The sequence below is a fragment of the Schistocerca cancellata genome, chromosome 3 (assembly GCF_023864275.1).
Source record: "Schistocerca cancellata isolate TAMUIC-IGC-003103 chromosome 3, iqSchCanc2.1, whole genome shotgun sequence".
NCBI lineage: Eukaryota > Metazoa > Arthropoda > Insecta > Orthoptera > Acrididae > Schistocerca > Schistocerca cancellata.
In genome coordinates, this window is record NC_064628.1 from 779,086,633 (window position 1) to 779,108,914 (window position 22,282).

At 42.0% G+C, this 22,282-nt stretch overlaps 1 protein-coding gene across 2 annotated transcripts in view; it reads right to left on the bottom strand.

Annotated features, from left to right (window-relative positions):
• LOC126175825 (juvenile hormone epoxide hydrolase 1-like) overlaps positions 1–22,282 on the bottom strand; it is a 507,162-nt gene that overhangs the window by 424,084 nt on the left and 60,796 nt on the right. For both annotated transcript variants that reach the window (XR_007535617.1, XM_049922821.1), the window contains exons 3-4: positions 14,858–15,402; positions 126–328 (exon numbers count right to left, since the gene is read on the bottom strand). Coding sequence is in view for 1 of the 2 variants with exons in the window: in XM_049922821.1 (XP_049778778.1) it covers positions 126–328; positions 14,858–15,402 (748 nt within the window). In the remaining variant the exon portion in view is untranslated. The remainder of the gene's footprint in view (positions 1–125; positions 329–14,857; positions 15,403–22,282) is intronic.

The following is a 22,282-nucleotide window of genomic DNA, read 5'->3' on the forward strand; positions in this document are numbered from 1 at the left end:
GCCCAGTTCAGTGTATTTCACAGTGGTTTGCTGAGTATGTGTGTAGTTGTAGATGTAGATGGAAATAATGGAGCTACCTGCTAGCTGATAGTCGGTATGCTCTGGAACAGAAACGTTTTGCTTACCTATGGTGTCTGGTTTGGAAGCTTGAAGGTGCAAGTAGCCCATCTCCTGCAGAACCGTGTTGAGGATGTTCGTCCAGTAGGGAAACACTTTGTGTGCGTAGCGGCGTTCCACGAACAGAGTCGGCCAGAAACTGCCGATCGTGCCTTTTATCATGGGCATCAGGCCTTCAGCGGGGCAAATGTTTACATGTAACGCCAGTACGCTGTAACACACACACAAGCAAATATGTTATTGTTCCAATCAGTCACTTACATTAGCTGACAAAATTGGGTCTGAAGTTCCCTTTTCCACAGTCTGGTCAAAATTGTCCGGACATCCCTATGACTAGATGTCGAGAGGGCCATCCACGTCAGCATGAAAGAAGACGGGGAGTACTGTGTTGCCAATATAGAAGCAGTAACGTCAGAATGGTTCGGTCGGGAGAGCTCAGACACTTCAAATGTGGACTAGACATTGGATGTAACATGAGTAACAAATCCAGCAGGGACATTTCAACCCTTTTAAAGCTTCCCAGGCTGACTGCTGTTATTATGATTGTGAAGCGGAAACGCGAAGGAACCAGCAAGTACTAGACCAATACCAGGCTGACATCTCCTGACGGACAGGAACCACCGAGAATTCCAGGGGAGTAGTTGTGAAAAATCGCATGAAATCAGCAGAAGCTATCATTTGTCAGTGGGGAAGTGCTACCAGCAGTCTATCTACCATATTGATTGTGGGGAGGGAATTAAAAATAATGGGGTACAATGATCGTACGCCTCCTCATGAGGGTTGGGTTGATTTGGGTGAAGATACAAAACAGCGAGGTCGTTGGTCTCATCGGATTAGGGAAGGATTGGGAAGGAAGATGGCGGCGCTCTGTCAAAGGAACCATCCCAGCATTTGCCTGAAGCGATGTAGGGAAATCACAGAAAACCTAAATCAGGATGGCCGGACACGGGACACGGGATAGCGAGTCCAGTGTGCTACCCACTGCACCACATCGCTCGGTCCTCCTCATGAGTGTCACGTTTCTGTAGTCAATGCTAAGCGACGCTCAAGATGGTGTAAAGAGCGGCGCCACTGGTCATTGGATGACTGGAACGAGTGATTTGGAGTCATGAATCATGTGGCAATCCCGTAGAAGGACTTGGGTTTGACAAATGCCTGCACAACGTTACCTGCTATTGCCTTAGTACCAGCAATGAAGTACAAAGGAGATGGTGTAATGATATGGATGATGGGGGTGTTTTTTATGGGTTGGATATGGTCCCCTTATTGCGCTTAAGAAAACGTTGAACGCTTAAGGATATGAACACATTTCACAAAATTTTGTACTGCGTACAGTAGAGAAATTCTTCGCATGTGATGAATGTTTGTATCAGCATGTCATTGCTCCCTGTCATGAAGCAGCGTTTATAATGCAGTGGTGTTCGGACAATAACATTGGTGAAATGGTGTGGCCTGTCCAGATTCCAGACCTGTACCTAATGAAATACCTTTGGGATGAGTTAGAACGTCGATTTTGCTCCGGATTCCAGCGTCCAACATCAGTACCTTCTCTGGTTTTGTCTGCTGAGGAAGAATGGGCTGCCATTCTTCCATAGACATTCAGACACCTCATTCAAAGAGATCCCGCCAAAGTTCAAGACTTCATAAAGGCGAAGGGTCAACAACGTCATATTAATGCCCACTATTAGGCGCATGAATACTTTTGATCATGTCTCTTTGTATGTCCACCTTTTCAGAGATGGTTCAGGACCTTGGCTGTTCAGTACAAAATGTCAAATCAAACACTTTTAAGCCGTCTAATTTCCAAACTGTTATTTTATTAGGCTACCAGTTCCGGCGATATGTTACACCACCTTCAGACCCCCTGACCGACGTGTAGGAAGATTCTAACCTCGGTTCTGGTCAAAATAGGGACCAGCATTCAAAGACTGGTATCTGTAGATTTTCGGTACAGCGATCACTTCAAACAGCATCTGCCGACTCAGATGAACTCTGAAGTGATTGCTGTATCAAAAATCTACAGATACCATTCTTTGAATGTTGCCCCTATTTTGACAAGATCCGAGGTTGGAATCTTCCTACACGTCGGTCAGGGGGTCTGAAGATGACCTGAAGATCGCCAAAACTGGTAGCCCAGTAAAATAACAGTTTGGAAATTAGACGGCTGAAAAGTGTTTGATTTGATATTCTGTTTTGATCACATAGTGCATACCTGCTTTGACATTCTTCACAATTTTCTTAAACGTCGGGTACAGTTAACAAATACTGGCCATCACAAACATTAAAAGTAATAATTACACATGACACTTTTAGGACTAAAGCTAATGATAACAGTAATAATAACCTTGAAAGGAGTATACTGGGGCACACTTGTATATGGCACCAGAATAAGATAAGAATATTAATAAATTAAAATGAAACTAGTGTACTATAAACGATGAATGTCTCTGATAGGCTCGATAATGTGGATCGCTGACTCTGCGCGACCTCAGAGCCAAAGATACTGTACTGCTAGTGTTGGAGTAAGAGAGCGCTGGGCGCTCAGTTGTAGGTAGCTGTCTGTGAGGGGAAGAATGGAGTAGGCAGTTTCTGTTGTGTGCTGTTTGAAGCCACCAAGAGGTAGATCAATGTCAATATTGTTGAACATGAAAGCAGAAGTCTTCAGGCAAATAGGGTGAAGATTTAAATAATTACGATTTCTGTTTTTGCCAGTTAGTATAAATGAGCTGGCTGATAATTTGTAATTTCTGAGTAATCCCAGGATGAACGTAAACGATTTTGATAGAGAGGCTAGTTATTTATTCCATTTTGTAATGCTTTTAAGAATTGTTAACAGAGCTATGTGCAATTTGATGACTTGCACTTATGTTGGATTAATGAAGTTAGATAATAATTACTGTTTAAATCTCATTGCCTGTGAATCAATTGAGAGTAATGTAACATCAACTGTCAGATGTTTTCTAAAAGACAAACTTAACTCACAATATAATTTTGCTAAAAAAGTGAGTGTTAGTAATTCATCATAATCAGTACCGCCTCCCTGGCCAGGTCATATTTTTAAAGAAGTTGAATGTTCTTAAATGTTCTCATTTATCAGCCAAATGAATTTCAGGTGCATTTCAAGTATTATGGCCAGAATTGCACACTGCTGAGCCTATAGCTAGAATTTTTTTTTTTTTAAATGAGAGACCAGAATATATCGTGTTACTCCGGTGCCGCTTAAGAGGTCAGACAAATTAATTTATTTGCTATGTGCACAGGGACCCAAGTTATCAGGTTTGAACAGGGCCAGATGACTCAGTGCCTAAGAGGCTGAATATATTTTGCATTGACTCTAGTTCTTTATTAGCCGGCCGGTGTGGACGAGCGGTTCTAGGCGCTTCAGTCTGGAACCGCGCGACCGCTACTGTCGCAGGTTCGAATCCTGCCTCGGGCATGGATGTGTGTGATGTCCTTAGGTTAGTTGGGTTTAAGTAGTTCTAAGTTCTAGCGGACTGATGACCTCAGATGTTAAATCCCATAGTGCTCAGAGCCATTTGAACCATTTAGTTCTTTATTGGTATTGGGAGTTGCATTGCCCAATCGATTCGTGTAAAGTTTTGGTAACAGTAAGACAGAGTAAGCACACCTCTTGCACTTAGAACGCGCAACACAATTCGAGTTCTGTATCCATTCCACAGATCAGACCATTCAACATAATAGTAAAATTTTCTTTATATTTTTAAGGAACGTTACAACCTCACGGAACAAAATATCGTACGAGGCGATCATGTCACTCGCCACTGCTGTCGTAAGCCGTGGCAGTGAAGAAGCGTCTATGCACCAGTCACTAGTCAGTGCTAGATGGGTCGACTTGGACGTATGACAGAAAGGAGCTATCGTCTTTGGTTGTGTGCAAGACATCAGCGTGAATTAAGCTTCTCGATTTCTTGATGGATCAACGCTGGCAGTCCACCGTCTATATGAGGAATGTTGCATCGCTTGCAGCTTGAGAATAGTGATCCAAAAAAGGCCACAAGCATCAAGGGCTGGAGACGAGCTTCACGTCTTGTGAAAGGTGACTCCAAACCGGGCAGGAACTGCTGCGTCAGTGACTGCAGGTCCGTCTCAACCAGTGAACACTGCGAAGGGAACTGCTACATTGGACGTTCGCAGTTGAGTCGAGTCGAGCGGGCGGTGTGTATTTTCCAGCCAGCAGCTCCGCAAGTTCTGGATTCTCCAACATGAACAAGAGGTCACAACAGAAATACCGACTATTCGCTGCAGGGAAACTCTGCCCCTGGCCTCAAGCTGCCGATTCGCTGTGGCGTGACAAACATCTGTCAGAGTGGCGCAGGCGGCAGGCTACCGCACAGCCACCCGTCTGCACGTACCTTCCTTTCGAACTGTTCAGGGAAATTGAGGGAAGTGATACAGGCCGTCACGTGACAACCGAAATAGGACGGTGTATTAAGGAGACCGTAACCTATGCTGGCGATATTCAAGAAACTCGCTACTCGTCTCTAAGGAACTCGAGGCATTCCAAGAACCCCTTCACCCTAATCTGGGAAATTTCTCTCGCCACCATAGGGAAGGAAACAGATCAAAGGCACATTAGCAGTGGGAACTGAACACCTATGGACAATTCAAAAACTGAAAAAGACATCAAAACGAAGTCGGCGAGCCACTATACCTCAGCAAGTCTGACTTGTTCTGAGAGCTATACAATCGAAACAACCAAACAACTGGCCACCACAGGGAAACTGGCAACACAAAAATCACAAACAAATTCCGCACGATAAATTACATTGAGTGGCTGATTTTATAATCAAACTGACCACTCTGATGAAGGCCTTGGAATTTTACAGGATCGAGACCCCCTACAGTTGGTCAAGGAGATGTCGTCTGCGCGGAGCAACAACCCTTGCACACTGAATGGATTGTCAATGTTAGCAGTACATGTCCACCGACAGTCCTACCATCCGTCCAGAATATCGCAGAGGTTTAGCCCAGTGCTCGCCGTGGCACTTTTTACCATCTGTTCTAAACTAATCCCTTCAAATGTTTCTGCATGCTGTATCCTTTACAGGACCATATTAAAGGGTCACCATATCAGACGTATGGGCAACATTACAGACGTGTATGCTGTGATTCCCCGATTCGCAGAGGTGTCAGTAGAGCTTTTTATGATGGTCACCATGCAACCATGCAAGTGCGAATGTAGAGGGGCTCCCCCTAAGATTTTTTAAATGGGGGGGGGGGGGGGGCAGCATTTAGGGCATCATGTATACAACCACTGCAAAGATTGTCCAGACGTCTGTTTTACTAATGGTTGAGTTTCAAAATGATGCGGCCTAATAAGTAAAAGGACTTTATTCAAAATAAACCAGAATCTCAATTTGCACAATTTTGTCTTCCAAGCATTGCCCTCTCTTCTGTACCCTCATAATGGGTACCCTGAGCACAGTCCCGTCTTCCAAGAACACAAAAGCCATGTTCACAAGGCTGGGTGCATACTTTCTAGATTTGACAAGCACTCAGGCCTGCTAAATCATACGATATTATCCCCATAGAAAGTGTCACGAACTGTTTGGAACAGTGGGTGGAATGTTTTTGTAATACTCACAACTTGCAACAGGCGACTAAATGTATCTACTGCGTAATATACAAATTTTATGAAGTTATTTTTTATGTTCTATTAAGTGTTGAAATGTATATTTGCTGTGCATCTACAGATATTCTGTTTTTTATTTTCAAATAACGGCTGATATTTGGGAGAATGCGTGATGCCTCTGAAGAGCGAACTGTGCTGTCGATTGGCTGATCACCATCTGCAGTGCGTTAATGGCCGTCGCTCCTCAGAGACGAGCTCGTGTCACCCGTGACCTCCTATCATCGTCGTAGCACCAGAACAACAGTTATGACAATGTCTCTGTAAAATTTCTTATTTTGTTTGAGGAATTCGAAAGTTAGTCATACTGAAACTCAGCCTAGTTATCTTGTATGTGAAAAACATATACATTTCAATAAAAGTTTGATGTTCAGCGGAAGCCGAAGATATCACTTTATGTGGAGTAGGGATAGCTGAATATTATTATCTGAGATTAGTTAACAGATTTATTGAGAATAGTGAGATTATCTTTCATCCAATGATGCATTTTATTTTTACAAAGCAAAGAAGTCAGGAAAAATATATAAGAGATAAATAAAACTTTGAACATAGCTGCTAAGGTTCAGTGACCGTGTCAGAATTATATTGTAACAAATAAGCCCTCGGTCACAAATATTAAGTCAAAATTGACCAGGTTTCGACGCTACTATGAGCGTCGTCTTCAGAAATAAACTAAATGTTCTAAAACATATTTGGTATATAATACATTAACAAAATTAAAGTTTGTACTGACTGGAAAAAGACGCAGTACTTACAAGTCACATTAAAAAAAAATCAAAGCCGGCATTGTCACGTCATTAATAGTTGTAAATAAGATGACGAGCCGCTAAGGGCTGCTCGTACTTGAGTGCACAAGCGTTGCAACAAGACTGAGGTGCCCACGTTAGAAAGTGTGGCCAAGTGAACACGGTGTTGCAACGAGTGCCATCTAGTAGCCGCAGAAACAACTAGGCTACTGTACATTCAAAATTAGACACATGAAATTGTGATGCAGCTGATTCAGGCATAACGTAAGCACTAATAATAATAGGATGAAGTTACATATTTATCTGCTTTAAACAGAAACACATTTTGTAACGTAAAAAAACGCCAGTTATGACATACAAGAAAACAGCAAAGATGTAACAGGAAAACAACATTTCGGTAAACTACATGAGGAAATCTGAATTCAACGGACAATTGTACCAGCAGTCTGATGGGCTGGCTATGGGCAACCCTTTAGCCGGCATCCTTGCCGACATCTTTATCAATTCCTTGGAAAAAAAAGCTGTTTAACCGTGTCTCAGCCGCTTCACTAGGTATCCTTTCTTACACAAGATACGTTGATGATATTCTAGTCATCTATAACGGACCCGCCGATGAATTGATCATATATTTAAACTTTTTAACGACCTCCATGAAAAAATTTGTTTCACTATTGAACTCGAAAACGAAAACCGCCAATTACATTATTTAGACTTGACGCTTACAATAGAAGACAACAACATCACTTTCAATATTTCTCGAAAAGAAACGTATACTGACCAAATCGTGCCTGCTTCCTCTTTTCATCCACAGTCTCAAAAAATGGCCTTTTTTCACTGCCATCCACCGAGCCACCTCTATACCACTTTCAACAGAAAAGTTTAATGGGGAGATTAATTTACTTAAAACCATAGCAGTCAATAATGAATATACGCCTAACATAGTGGACGGTATCCTAAAAAAGAAAACTGCAAGAACTACCACGCTCAACACTTCATGCACTGAAATTAACCCAAAAAACGTTTTTCTATTCCTTTCATAGGACCCATTTCCTATCAGATTCAGTGCATGCTTCGCAACAAATACAACTGCAATGTTGCCTTCTCTACCAATAATAATCTGAAGAGAAACTTCATTCATAATTTGAAATCCATTCGCTCCCCTACAGAAAGTTCTGGCGTTCATAAGATCGTCTGTGATACCTGCTCCTCCTATTATATAGGGCAAACCGGACGTGCTTTCACCATCAGATATAAAGAACATCTTTTGAGAAAGAACGGCACCAGTCCCCTAAATTCATCCTTTGCCGATCATCTCTTAATTACTGGACACGTGCCTAAAGCCATAGGCGATAGCAATATTCTGCATACCGAAAAGAAGGAGTGTAGATTAGATGTTTTAGAGGAATTGGAGATTTTCAAACATCTCTCTCGTTATGATGGCCTCATTAACGAACAGCTGCAGCTGCGAAATAAAAACTTTTTCGACTGTATAAAGCCATTGCTTGATCTTTGATTCAGATTTCCTCATGCAGTTTACCGAAATGTTGTTTTCCTGTTACATCTTTGCTGTTTTCTTGTATGTCATAACTGGCGTTTTTTTACGTTACAAAATGTGTTTCTGTTTAAAGCAGATAAATGTGTAACTTCATCCTATTATTATTAGTGCTTACGTTATGCCTGAATCAGCTACATCACAATTTCATGTGTCTAATTTTGAATGTACAGTAGCCTAGTTGTTTCTGCGGCTACTAGATGGCGCTCGTAGCAACACCGTGTTTACTTGGCCACACTTTCTAACGTGGGCACCTCAGTCTTGTTGCAACCCTTGTGCACTCAAGTACGAGCAGCTCTTAGCGGCTCGTCACCTTATTTACAACTATTAATGACGTCGCCTTTCCGGCTTAGATTTTTTTAAATGTGACTTGTAAGTACTGCGTCTTTTTCCAGTCAGTACAAACTTTAATTTTATTAATGTATTATGTACCTAATATGTTTTAGAACATTTAGTTTATTTCTGAAGACGACGCTCATAGTAGCGTCGACACCTGGTCAATTTTGACTTAATATTTGTGACCGAGGGCATATTTGTTTCTAATATAATTCTGACACGGTCACCGAACCCTAGCAGCTACGTTCAAAGTTTTGCGTTTCTTACCTGCCCAGGTATCTAAGGCTGCTTCGAAATATAAAGAATTAAAAAAGAAAATTTTAAATACAAGTATGGCTATCTATTTTAACAAGCAGTGTGAAAAAAGGGGACTTGTCCCGACTTATACAAAAGCCTACATCAATTTTTCTGTATGTAAGCAAAATCCAAAATCCTTTAGACCTATCATTAAGAATATTATTTGTAATAGGATAAAAGAACTGTACGCTAAAAAAGACCGTCTTAACGAAGAAGCATACCATTTGTAATTAAATATCGCAAACACTTATCGTGTTAACTATATTTTTAACATTGACGACATCTGGATGCAAATTGACGAACATATAGAGATTTGTAAAATAGGTATAATGCAGAAACACGATAAGAAGCTCAGCAATCTTTTTTGTCTGCTTTCTAATGAAAAATGCCCTCAGAATACATTTCAACAAAGCAGTCACGTCTTTCATGAAACAATTTTAAATAATACCAACATCGTCTTTACTCAGAATGAAAAAGTCCTGTTAGGAAAAGGACTAAAATACAATTTCAGGTCTAACCTGTCAGACAGAAATGTGAGAGAAAATATGCTTGTTGATTTAAAAATCGGTCTCGATTATAGTAAGATAGATAAGGCTTCTCAAGCTAGAATTGCGTATGATGTAACTCGCATGCTAGAGAAAAATACAGCTAATTTGCCTAATGCTACGCACGACAGAATTTTAGTAACTTCCAGTAATAATACACTCAGAACAGCAAATGCTTTAATAACTAAATCCGATAAAGGTTGTTGTCTAGTCATTGCTTATATTTCTGAATATATTTCTGAAACTGAAAATTTCTTCAGTGAAAACAACATAACGGAGCTGCATGATGATCGGACTCCTAAATTACAGAAAGAAGTGAGGTCAGCCATTAACAATGCAAAATTTCTTATAAAACCTTTCCAAAAGAAACTACTCATCAATATGAACCCTCAGCCCCCTAAACTCTGGTCCCAGTTCAAAATTCATAAACCTAATCATCCAATACGTCAAATCTCCAATAGCATGAATAGCGCATATCACGATTTGGCCCGATTTCTACACCTAATATGTTTTAGAAGAGTTAGTTGAGTTCTGAAGACGACGCTCATAGTAGCGTCGAAATCTGGTCAATTTTGACTCAATATTTGTGAATGGTTCAAATGGCTCTGAGCACTATGGGACTTAACTTCTGAAGTCATCAGTCCCCTAGAACTTAGAACTACTTGAACCTAACTAACCTAAGGACATCACATACATCCATGCCCGAGGCAGGATTCGAACCTGCGACCGTAGCGATCACGCGGTTCCAAACTGAAGCGCTTAGAACCGCACGGCCACACCGGCCGGCCAATATTTGTGACCGAGGGCTTATTTGATCTAATATAATATTAGAGATATTTTAAACAGAGAGTTATATTTTAATGAAGAGTATGAATATGTTTTTACGTGAGTGGAGAAGTTTATTTACCGTTTTATGGAACTGCGTATGTAATCTATTAGCCGCTCCACAGCAGATAATTGAATTAATCGATGGCAATTAAAATTGAAACAACTAATTACTGTTCTCATCCTCGACATTCTTTAACTTCCTTTCCCCCACATGGTGGCGACAAGAGAATCTGCTACATTATCTTTGAAATCAGTCCTTTATTTCAATGGTTTGCGTATTGAGAAGAAGCAAGTTTGAAAGCAGAACTTACATACGAGGTCTGTTGAAAAAATTCCGGAACATTCGTAATTCCGCGCCAATGGTGTATTGGAGCGAAATGCGGTTGGCAACTGTGCGTACACCTGTGTTTAATTTGTAACTGCCGAAAGTTTCATTTTTGTATGTTTGTTAGTTATTGTTCTGTGCTGTATTAAGTAGAATGTTGCGTCTCACAGTTTGCGAATTTCGAGTTCGCAGATTTAGAGAAGCAATGTGCCTGTATTAAATTTTGCGTGAAACTCAAGAGACAGACCAAATGATGCAGGGAACCTACGGCGATGAGTGCTTAAGCCGTACTCGGTGTTACGAACGGTTCACACGGTTTAAAAATGGCCGGATGTAAGTTGAAGATGGCCCTCGTTCAGGACGCCTTTCGACGTCTACAGACGACGCTCTTGTCAAGAACGTCAACGAAATTATGGGTGCAAATCGAAGTGCGACTGACCGAGAGATTGCAGAAGAATATACACTATTGGCCATTAAAATTGCTACACCACGAAGATGCCGTGCTACAGACGCGAAATTGAACCGACAGGAAGAAGATGCTATGATATGCAAATGATTAGCTTTTCAGAGCATTCACACAAGGTTCGGCGCCGGTAGCGACACCTACAACGTGCTGACATGAGGAAAGTTTCCAACCGATTTCTCATACACGAACAGCAGTTGACCGGCGTTGCCTGTTGGAACGTTGTTGTGATGCCTCGTGTAAGGAGGAGAAATGCGTACCATCACGTTGCCGACTTTGATAAAGGTCGGATTGTAGCCTATCGCGATTGCGGTTTACCGTATCGCGACATTGCTGCTCGCGTTGGTAGACATCCAATGACTGTTAGCAGAATATGGAGCCGGTGGGTTCGGGAAGGTAATACGGACGCTGTGCTGGATCCCAACGGCCTCGTATCACTAGCAGTCGAGATGACAGGCGTCTTATCCGCATGGCTGTAACGGATCGTGCAGCCACGTCTCAATCCCTGAATCAACAGATGGGGACGTTTGCAAGACAACAATCTTCTGCACGAACAGTTCGACGACGTTTCCAGCAGCATGGACTATCAGCTCGGAGAGCATGGCTGCGGCTACCCTTGACGCTGCATCACAGACAGGAGCGCCTGCGATGGTGTACTCAACGACGAACCTGGGTGCACGAATGGCAAAACGTGATTTTCTCGGATGAATCCGGGTTCTGTTTAAAGCATCACGAGGGTCACGTCGGTGTTTGGCGACATCGCCGTGATCGCACATTGGAAGCGTATAATCGTCATCGCCATACTGGCGTATCACCGGGTGTGATGGTATGGCGTGCAATTGGTTACACGTCTCGGTCACCTCTTGTTCGCATTGACGGCACTTTGAACAGTGGACGTTACATTTCAGATGTGTTACGACCCGTGGCTCTACCTTTCATTTGATCCCTGCGAAACCCTACATTTCAGCAGGATAATGCACGACCGCATGTTGCAGGTCCTGTACGGGCCTTTCTGGATACAGAAAATGTTCGACAGCTGCCCTGGCCAGCACATTCTCCAAATCTCTCACCAACTGAAAACGTCTGGTCAATGGTGGCCGAGCAACTGGCTCGTCACAATACGCGAGTCACTACTCTTGATGAACTGTGGTATCTTGTTGAAGCTGCATGGGGAGCTGTAACTGTACACGCTATCCAAGCTCTGTCTGACTCAATGGCCAGATGTGGTTGTTCTGGGTACTGATTTCTCAGGATCTACGCACCCAAATTGCGTGAAAATGTAATCACGTGTCAGTTATAGTATAATATATTTGTCCAATGCATACGCGTTTATTATTTGCATTCCTTCTTGGTGTAGCATTTTTAGTGGCCAGTAGTGTAGCATTTCAGTTGGATCATGTCATGACATCTTAACACAGCATCTTGGAATGCGTCGTGTTGAAACCAGGTTTCTTCCACGGCTCATGGGCCACGACCAGAAAGACCTTTGCCTTGCAATCTATTGCACAAAAAAAAAAGAAATGAAGTCACTTTGTTGCCTCATCATCCGTACTCAGCAGACCTGGACCCTGGGGACTTTTCTTATTTCCAAAGTTGAAAACCCCGTTGAAGGACGAAGATTTGCAACGATAGGCGAGATAAAAGAAAATTCGCAGATGGCGCGTCACACATCCAGGAGGAGGCGTATCAAGAGTGCTTCCGGAAGTGGAAAGGGCGTTGGGAGCGTTGCAGCAATTGTGGAGGAGAGTATTTCGAAGGAGACCATGCACAAAGTGTAAAAGGTAAGCGCAGAAAAATTTTGTGGACAAGCTTCCTGAATTTTTTGAACAGACGTCGTACATCTGAATAGAGTTTTTTGCCAGCTGAGAAGATTTTGTGGGTTATGGAGAAACACAGTCAATCTAAAGTCTGAATTCATATTCACTGCCTGACAAAAACAGCGTACACGTACACGCCACCAGCAGCTATGTGAATAATAAGAATTGCAATTCTCCGTGACAGAACGGCCACCAGAATGTATAGATTGTGTTCGTGGTCATTGTTACAACGCCTAGTGTGGTATATAAGGGGCATGAACAGCGTCGGATGTTGATTGATCACTGTGAAGGAGACATACTTGTATGACACAGCGTTATCAGCTCCTAACATTGTTTGAGAGGGGCCTCACAGAGGGTATCTATTTCGGCAGTTGGTCGAATCTTCCGACGTCCGGATTTTTGTTCAAATGGTTCAAATGGCTCTGAGCACTGTGGGACTTAACATCGGAGGTCATCAGTCTCCTAGAACTTAGAACTACTTAAACCTAACTAACCTAAGGACATCACACACATCCATGCCTGAGGCAGGATTAGAACCTGCGACCGTAGCGGTCGCGCGGTTCCAGACTGTAGCGCCTAGAATCGCTCGGCCACATCGGCCGGCCGGATTTTTGTGGCGTTTGGATGTGACAGTAGCCCAGTGTTAGACTGCGTGGGATCTTGAGGGATGGCGTACTCGTTGTCAAGGTTCCCGACCATGGCGAGGAGGAGTGGTGGTGGGGGATCGCTGTATTGTGCATCAACGATATCATAAGCCATCCACGTCTGGATATGTCATCTGAGAACGGGTTTTGGTCTCCCTGAAACATTCTGTATCAACCTACAGAGCGGGGTAGTGCAGAGGTTAGCACACTGGGCTCGCATTCAGGAGGACAATGGATGAAAAACCCACGTCCATCCAATCAAATTTAGGTTTTCCGTGATTTCCCTAAGACGCTTAGAACAAATGCCGGAATGGTTCCTTCGAAAGCACAGGGCACCTTTCCCTTTCTATCCTTCCCTAATCCGAGCATGTTCTCCTTGTCTGATGACCTCGTTGTCGACGGGACGTTAAACCCTGAACTCCTCGTCCTGTGTCAACTTGCACCACCAGTCCTAGATTAGCAGCAGGTGGACTGGAAAATTACTGTCAACAACACAAACGGCTGCCGTGACCAGGAAGCTTGGACTGCTGACGAATGGCTCTGCATTGTATCTAGTGGCAGATGACGTTTCTACAGTACCCCGGATGACCACTGTCTGCGAGCATGGCGGCGACCCGGTGAGAGGTCGCATTCTTCCAATGTTTTGGAGATTCATGGTCTGGAGCCCCTTTGGGTATGATTTCAGGTCACTGCAGGTAGTGACTGAGGGAAATAAAACTGCACAATGGTACGTCACTGACATGTTGTGTTCTCATGTGTTACCTCTCCTGCGACAATGGCGCCATTTTTAAACAGGACTGTGCTGGTACACAAATGGCGCTGTCTTTACGAACTGTCTGCGTGATGTTGAGGTACTCTTGTGTCCAACAAGGTCCCCACATACGTTCTCAATAAAACACACGTGCGAACAGCTCGGACGTCAAATCCATCCCAGCGTCAGTATCCAGGTTATCAAGGACCAGTTTCCAACAGTTGTGAGCCACCTTGCCTCAGGAGGGGGTGCAATGGGTTTATAACACCTTTCCCAAATGAATCAGTCCGTGCATCCACGACAGAGTGCGTGCAACGCCGTACTAATCAGTGGGCTCGTACTGATAAGTTCTTTGTAAATTTGACTTAATATTGCAGTCACTGAAATAACATCACATACTGTCTCGACCCATGAAGTTTCATTCCGTTTCCTTCCTTTTTTTTTTTTCTCTCTCTCTGGCAATGCATATACAACACCTCAGTAGCATTCGTCGCCACATTGTGATGCTCTGTGGTAATCATTATTGAATCATTTCATTTGGATATGGCATACCTGAACAAACTTGTGGACTCTCTTCCACGTCACATTGAAGTCTTCACCAAACTTAGAGATAGTGTTACACAGTATTAGCGTCTCCTCGAAGTCTCTGATTTCTTGTGTGGTGTGGTTAATTTCATCTTCTGTGTGTGAGTAATGTGTCATGACAGTTTGGACATACAGTTCGCTTACATTCTCTACAAACGATAGAACAGAGCTGCACTCTTGCGTATCTGTGATAGTACTTACGAGGTCGGAAAGTACTGCGCCAAAGCGGTTCCTATGATGCCCCCCCAGTTTCCACTCTGGATGTAGAACTTGTTGTGGCCGAGTCTCTCCATCAGCCTCTTCATGATGGCGGCCATCTGTACGATACCGAGACCTGGCTTTGCCGCGCCCTGTGAGAAGCCGAACCCAGGCAGAGAGGGGGCCACCACTTCGAAGACGAAGCCCTCCCCCTTCCTGGGGGTGGTCAGCAGGGGGATGAACGAATAGAGCTCCCTCACGGAGCCAGGCCATCCGTGCATCAGCAGCAGCGGGACCACCACTGTGCCCTGCGGGACCTCGGCCGGCTTGGCGTGGATGAAGTGCAGCTCCAGGCCGTTCACCGTCGTCTTGAACTGCGGGAACTGGTTCAGGAACTTCTCGCGCTCCCTCCAGTCGTACTTGGTCCGCCAGAACTCCACCACCTCCTGCATGTAGTTGGAGTTGAAGCCATACTCGAATCCGACACCCACCAATGGTGGCGTCAGCTTTGGCGTGGTTTTTAGTTTTTCGTGCAAATCTTCAATCACCTACATGAAAAGAGCAATGTGATTAAAATAATGCAGAAATTCGCAGGCTGCTTGTAATGTCTCTTGCAGCGGTCTCTCCGCGATATTTTCAGAAAAAATAAATAAATAAATAATTAAAACCAGCATTAGAACCTTTCGGCTTACTCAAGAAGATGGATGAAATTATCCATGTTTTCAAAATTGTTTTCCGATCTGGAGATGTGATATTGTGCAACTACAGTATTGATTAAGACACCTCGGTGTGGAAAGTATAAGACGAATGGATTTTCCCATTCCTCAGATGGAAGATTGGATGGATCAGGTCCATATTTGAGTTCAAAATGAATCTGGAGAAATTCGAGTAACCCTTCTCTTCCAGGAATCTTTAATAGTTGACCATTCCTTAGACGAATTTCGATTGTTTCATGCCACAATCCTGAGTACCTGTTCCTGAGGTTCCTTCTGGTCTCTCAAATCCGTTACGTCTCCTGTCCGGTACGCCAATGCGACGCCTGTCCTCCGTGCCGTGTCCCATGTTCCTGTTCGGTCAGTTTCACCGCAGTTCAGCTAGACATCGATGAAGAAAATTTTTCAGAAGATTGTAAAAAATTTGTATGTGTAAAGATTTTTTTTGGCTATGAGGCAGATTTTATCTTTCCTATGAATTCTAGAATATCTCTCAAATTTCTAAATTATTCTGTCTTTCCTATCATCTGTGATACCTAGTTGGGGTCTAAGCCTCCAGGTTTTCCGGGGTTTCCCTGTGAAGGCCAGTTCCTGAATAGGTAGTGTAAGTTGGCTGTTTAGGTTTTCTTATTGGCAACGTTACATAGCGCTCTGTATGAAAATCACTGGCTGTGCTGTGTGCAGTCTGTGGCTAGTTTGCATTGTTGTCTGCCATTGTAGTGTTGGGCAGCTGGGCTGTTAACAGCGCATAGCGTTGCGCCGTTGGAGGTGAGCCGCCAGCAGTGGTGGATGTGGGGAGAGAAATGGCGGAGTTTTGAAATTTGTCATGAACTGCTATATATATTATGACTATTAAGGTAAATACATTGTTTGTTCTCTATTAAAATCTTTCATTTGCTAACTATGCCTATCAGTAGTTAGTGCCTTCAGTAGTTTGAATCTTTTATTTAGCTGGCAGTAGCAAATGTTGAAATAAGAGGGACGATCTATGGAATGAAGTTTTGGGTTGGACTGCAGTACCAAATGTTACATGGAAAACAAACCCTGTCCTTTCCTTTTGTGTAATCCCACTATGTGTTTGTGTACCCTTGTGTATTTGTTTTCTTCCTGTCTCTGTGTACTGTTTCATAGAATTTTTTCTCTTCTAATACTAAGCTACATTCACTATGATGAGGAATATTGTTATCCTCAAATATAATTGGCATTAATAATATGTTATTTACTTTGTAAAGATGTTTAGACATTATTTATTCTGTTTTGTTTTAATGCTCATGTGTGAAGTTGATGTTTCAAAAGTTATTCTGATCTTTTACGTATGTACTTATGTCATAATTCTTGTAACACTGGTGTACAAGTTTATTTCTATTCTTTTGTAAAGCCTGCATTACCACAAATGTTATCTGTATTGTTATGTTCTTTAATGACGTATTTTGTACCTTTGTTATTGTATTCTTATGTTATAAAATTGTAATTGACACCAGTTCATCAAATTAAGTAACTTGTAAGTTACATTTCACTGCACACGTTTCTGTTGGTCATAGTATATGGACAATATGTGAGAAGTAGGGACTGATAGTGTCTGCACGTGTGTTAATAATTCAGCAAGGGACTGATTAACAGCATTGCTGGTTCTAAGGACAATTCCAAAAACTTTGTGAGTGCACAAGTGGTGGTTTATGGACTTGCTATATTGTCTGCAAGACTTATAAAGACAATTCCAAAAACTTTGTGCGTGCACAAGTGGTGGTTTATGGACTTGCTATATTCTCCGCAAGACTCTTCGATGGTGATTGTGCACCCGCACAGTCGCAACAGATGGCTGCTGGCCGTCTCTACAAGGATTGCAGTGGGTCTGCACCCCCGGTGGCCCACCAATACCATAATCTCTACTAGGACTACAGTGGGTCTGCTCTGTGATGACCTACTTACCAATATTCTTCAAAACTTCGACTGACTCTGCTGTGGGTTTGCTCTGTTGTGGCCCATTACCTGTCTGCATGTTAAGAGTCAGCACTGTCTTTCCGTTGGAAGGACAACACTACTTCTTCAAGACTGCATGGAAATCCACTACTTTCGTGTGCATTCTCTTTTACTGCTGAGACTTTGAGAAAAACACTGCAATTTTACTGTGATGAACGATCAGGACTGTCTTTATGGACTGTGAGAAAATTTTAGCTTTTGACCAACATTGTATCAATAAGTGTGTGCATTTGATTTCTTTGTTATTGTAATTATGAAAAATTTTTTTTTTCAAATCATTATTGGCCACTGCCCAAAACAATTTGTAAAATTTTTTGTGGGGAGCATGGGGGCTATGTAAGTTGGCTGTTTAGGTTTTCTTATTGGCAACGTTACATAGCGCTCTGTATGAAAAATCATTGGCTGTGCTGTGTGCAGTCTGTGGCTAATTTGCATTGTTGTCTGCCATTGTAGTGTTGGGCAGCTGGGCTGTTAACAGCGCATAGCGTTGCGCAGTTGGAGGTGAGCCGCCAGCAGTGGTGGATGTGGGGAGAGAAATGGCGGAGTTTTGAAATTTGTCATGAACTGCTATATATATTATGACTATTAAGGTAAATACATTGTTTGTTCTCTATTAAAATCTTTCATTTGCTAACTATACCTATCAGTAGTTAGTGCCTTCAGTAGTTTGAATCTTTTATTTAGCTGGCAGTAGCTCGAGTAACCAAGATTTTTATGAGGTAAGTGATTTGTGAAACGTATAGGTTAATGTTAGTCAGGGCCAATTCTTTTGTAGGGATTATTGAAAGTCAGATTGCATTGCGCTAAAAATATTGTGTGTCAGGTTAAGCACAGTCTTGTATAATTTTTCAAAGGGGACGTTTCAGTAGACCTGATTAACAACTATATAAGTCCATCTTCCTTGGTTGTGTACGTGGGATGCGGGTATGCCCCAGTACACGTGAAAGCAACAACTAGGTATCTAGGTAACGAAGATACCAAATCTCTTTCAATTCTTGTAATAAAAAAAAATCTTACTAAGTTCTTAAAATTTATAGGAACGTATGTTCCACAAATTCTAACGAGTTAGCTAAGCCAATAGTTAGCTCGCAAAGTGGATACATATCAACTTTGCTAGCTGCGAGGGGCGATGTAATGTCTCTTGCAGCGGTCTCTCCGCGATATTTTCAGAAATTTTATAAATTATATAACTCAGTACATATCTCGAAATATCTCTTCTTATCTTACCGATTATCAATGCAAAGTAGTTTCAAGCCAAATTATTCCTTGGAGCGTCCATTTACTCCATGGAATAGCTTCTCTGCTATCTATGTTTTCTCTTATGAAATGAATGAAGGACTTCTTGCCGATTAGTCGTGAAAGAAGGAGGATGTATCTGTATGTATTGTTGAGCTAGTCGCCATCTTGATGAGATTATGTGTGAGAAGTAATTTAATACATGAACTAAACTAAAGTAAGTGTGTTCGCGTATTATTTAACTGATCATTATTGTCAGTGTCTGCTTACTACGCTTGTTGCACGGGATCAGTGGGGAACGTCTGGTTTACACTGGACGAACCTGCCGTTTTGTATGCTCAAGATATCCAGTTACTTCAAATAAATAGGCTAACACGGTCTTACCAGCAGATCTCCAGTCTTCCCCATGTGATCACCGAAAGTTAATAATTATTACAAATGTTTCCAGGAGATGGACTGACAATTTTCGTCGCACCGAGAATTCGAAATTGCTTCACTGCCTTAGGGAATTTAAGTTAAGCTCAATTTAATCACGATAGAACAGTATTGAACTGTGTGAATGTGATAAGCCTGCTTTGTGAATGAAAATTCCCTTAACATACGCATGTAATCCTGATCAGTGAAGCTAAATCAGGCCGGTGTGAGAGAGGTTTTTTAAGATTTACATTCCACAAAAAAAATATTAAATGCTTCCTCATAGTTCTATTACAGTGAGTGTCTGAAGAATTCAAGGTTGCATTTTTGCACCTGATACATATATTGCAGAAAACTGCAAATCATGAATAGCTTCATCAACATATCCTTTTATTTCATTGGAATATTACGAAATAACAGCAAATTCCTCAAAATGGCTAAAATCATGTGTCTCTGACAAGGAACAAACACTATCAGTATTAAACAGTTCTGTATTATCTGTCGTCATCCAACTGGGAATTAATTGCATATGGTGTGGTATCAGTTTCCCTCTTAGGGACGTACTTTTCCCTGTGTGGATTACTAACATTACCGGATTCCAATTTTATTTTGCTTACAAATGATACACGCATGGCAACAAACAGCAAAGCAAGCGTGGTTTCACAAAGACCAGTTAGTGAAAGTTTCGTGGACGCTAGTAGATGGTTGCTAATCTACTGTTTGTCATTAGAGTTTGAAAATACACATTGTACACATTTCAGCAATTGTAAGTGGTTTCTTCCTGGTATATATCTAAAAGATGATGACAAGAAGACTGAAGAGGTTAACTGTCTGAAATTCTTAGGAATACAACTAGATAATGTATTTAGTTAGGAGAAGCATGCAAAGAAATATTTCAGAGCCTAAAGAAAGATTTGTTTACAGTTCAGATGTTTGAAAGCAGATTATAGTATTGCTGCCTGTCCAACCGCAGTGTCGACAGTCGCTTCTCTCGAGAGCGTGGAGCGTAATTGTTTTAGTGATCTGTATGTGAACCTTGGCGGTGAGTTTCACGTGTTATGCTGGAGACGTGGCCTGCAGAAATGCAATTGCTGCATTTGATAATAACGGTTAAAGCTTTCATCACAAAAGGTGTTTTGTTTTACATCAGTTCCGATATCAGTGAGTTATTATGAAAAGCGAAAATTCTGCATCCATGTTTTGCTTCATCAAAGTAACAATGAACCACGTCACGATGGCTGCAAACGGAACAAACGTGGACTTGATCTTAATTCTGGGATTATTCGAGTTGAGGGAGAGTCGTAAGCTATGTAACTAAAACTCACAAGTGGAGGAACTTTCATTCGCATATTGTGTCACAAGGGCAACAACCAGTCGTAACGTAGAATGGTTACACTTGCACTCATGAAAATCATCGGTAGCATCGTTAGAATGAACTTTGTTAATTGCGAGAACTTCGCTAGCTATTGCAAGCAGAGCAAACTGCTTGAACGTTGATTTTGTGTGATTTTTAGTGCTAGTACTCTAACAGAGCGACTAAACAGCATGATAATAGGTTTCATTGTACTCCCGAAAAACACATGGCTGAAGTGCCAATTATAGCTTACATCTACTGTGATCAAGCCAGTTGTGAACAGTGCAGCCCACATTCTCGTGTTTTACTGTTAGTACGTACTTGGAAATGTTACCATATATTTCTGGTCCTTCCCCAATCTATTGTTAATTAATAAACAATTATAGGATTACTCTTACTTGGTGGTTGGTGCATAAAGAGAATAAGCGCCTAGTTACGTGTTATCTAGGCACAAAGTCATTAAATATCTGACCCACGTGGCTGTGTGGAGAGCTCTGCGATGCAATCTGTGTATCATTCTGTGTCCTTAACCATCTGAGCTGCTGGCATGGCGATTTGCGCTCCAGGACTTGTAATCTTCGGCGAAGGAGTACCGATTTAATTAAAAGCTGTGAGTGACGTGTTTAACTGAGAACAATAAACTGATTTTCATGTGGCGTTGGAGTGGCTGCGTGCACAATGGTGCAAGGTGCTTTAGTGCGCAGAGATATTACCCAAAGCGTCCACCACCGGTAGCTGAGTGTCAATCCTAAGGGTACGGGTTTGATTCCCGGGTGGGTCAGAGATTTTCTCCGCCCTGGGGCTGGGTGTTGTGTTGTCCTAATCATCATCATTTCATCCCCATCGACGCGGAAGTCGCCGAACTGGCTTCACATCGAAAGACTTGCACCCGGCGAACGGTCTACCAGACGGGAGGCCCTAGTCACACGAGATTTACATTTACCCAAGGCGCAACACAAATAACCTACATTTAGATGTGATGGTGACGGCAGAATCGTATTGGATGCACACACAATGAATAAGTTCATAATTATACAGTGGATCAGACTCAGAAACATATAATTGCTCCATAAGTTCCACGAGGCAACGATTTTTAGTAGTAGAGGCTCGGGATCAGGATGTTGGCAACTGCTACTACCCAAAGATTACAAACATCACATAGCATTCTTGTATGGAAAAGTTGCTATTAATAGCATGTGTTACTGTTTGGTTTGAATATTTCGACTTCAGTTTTCGTAAGATCACTGAGCAAGCTTCTAAGTAAACAGGTAATTATAAACTTGGCCATGTATGTAGATGATATTTTAACTGCAATCTCAACTTGCGAGGAACATGGCAAGATAGCTGTAGAAACGCTCGGGCCTTCGGAAAGGCAGATGTAACTGCGAAATTAAGAAAGTCAGAATTTGGAAAGGATGAAATTAAGTTACTACCATTCACTCTTCAACATTCTTCTGTGGCACCACATTTTGAAAGCTTTTATTCTCTTTATGTGTAAACTGTTTGTCATCCATATTTCACTTCCATACATGGCTACACTTCACTCAAATATTGAAAGAAATGACTTCCTAACACTTAAATTTATATTCGATGTTAATAAATTTCAGTTCTTCATAAATGTTTTTTTTTTTACCATTTCCCAGTCTACATTTTATATCCCCTCTACTTCGGCCATCATGAGTTATTTTGTTGCCAAAACAGCATAACTCATCTACTACTTTAAGAGTCTCG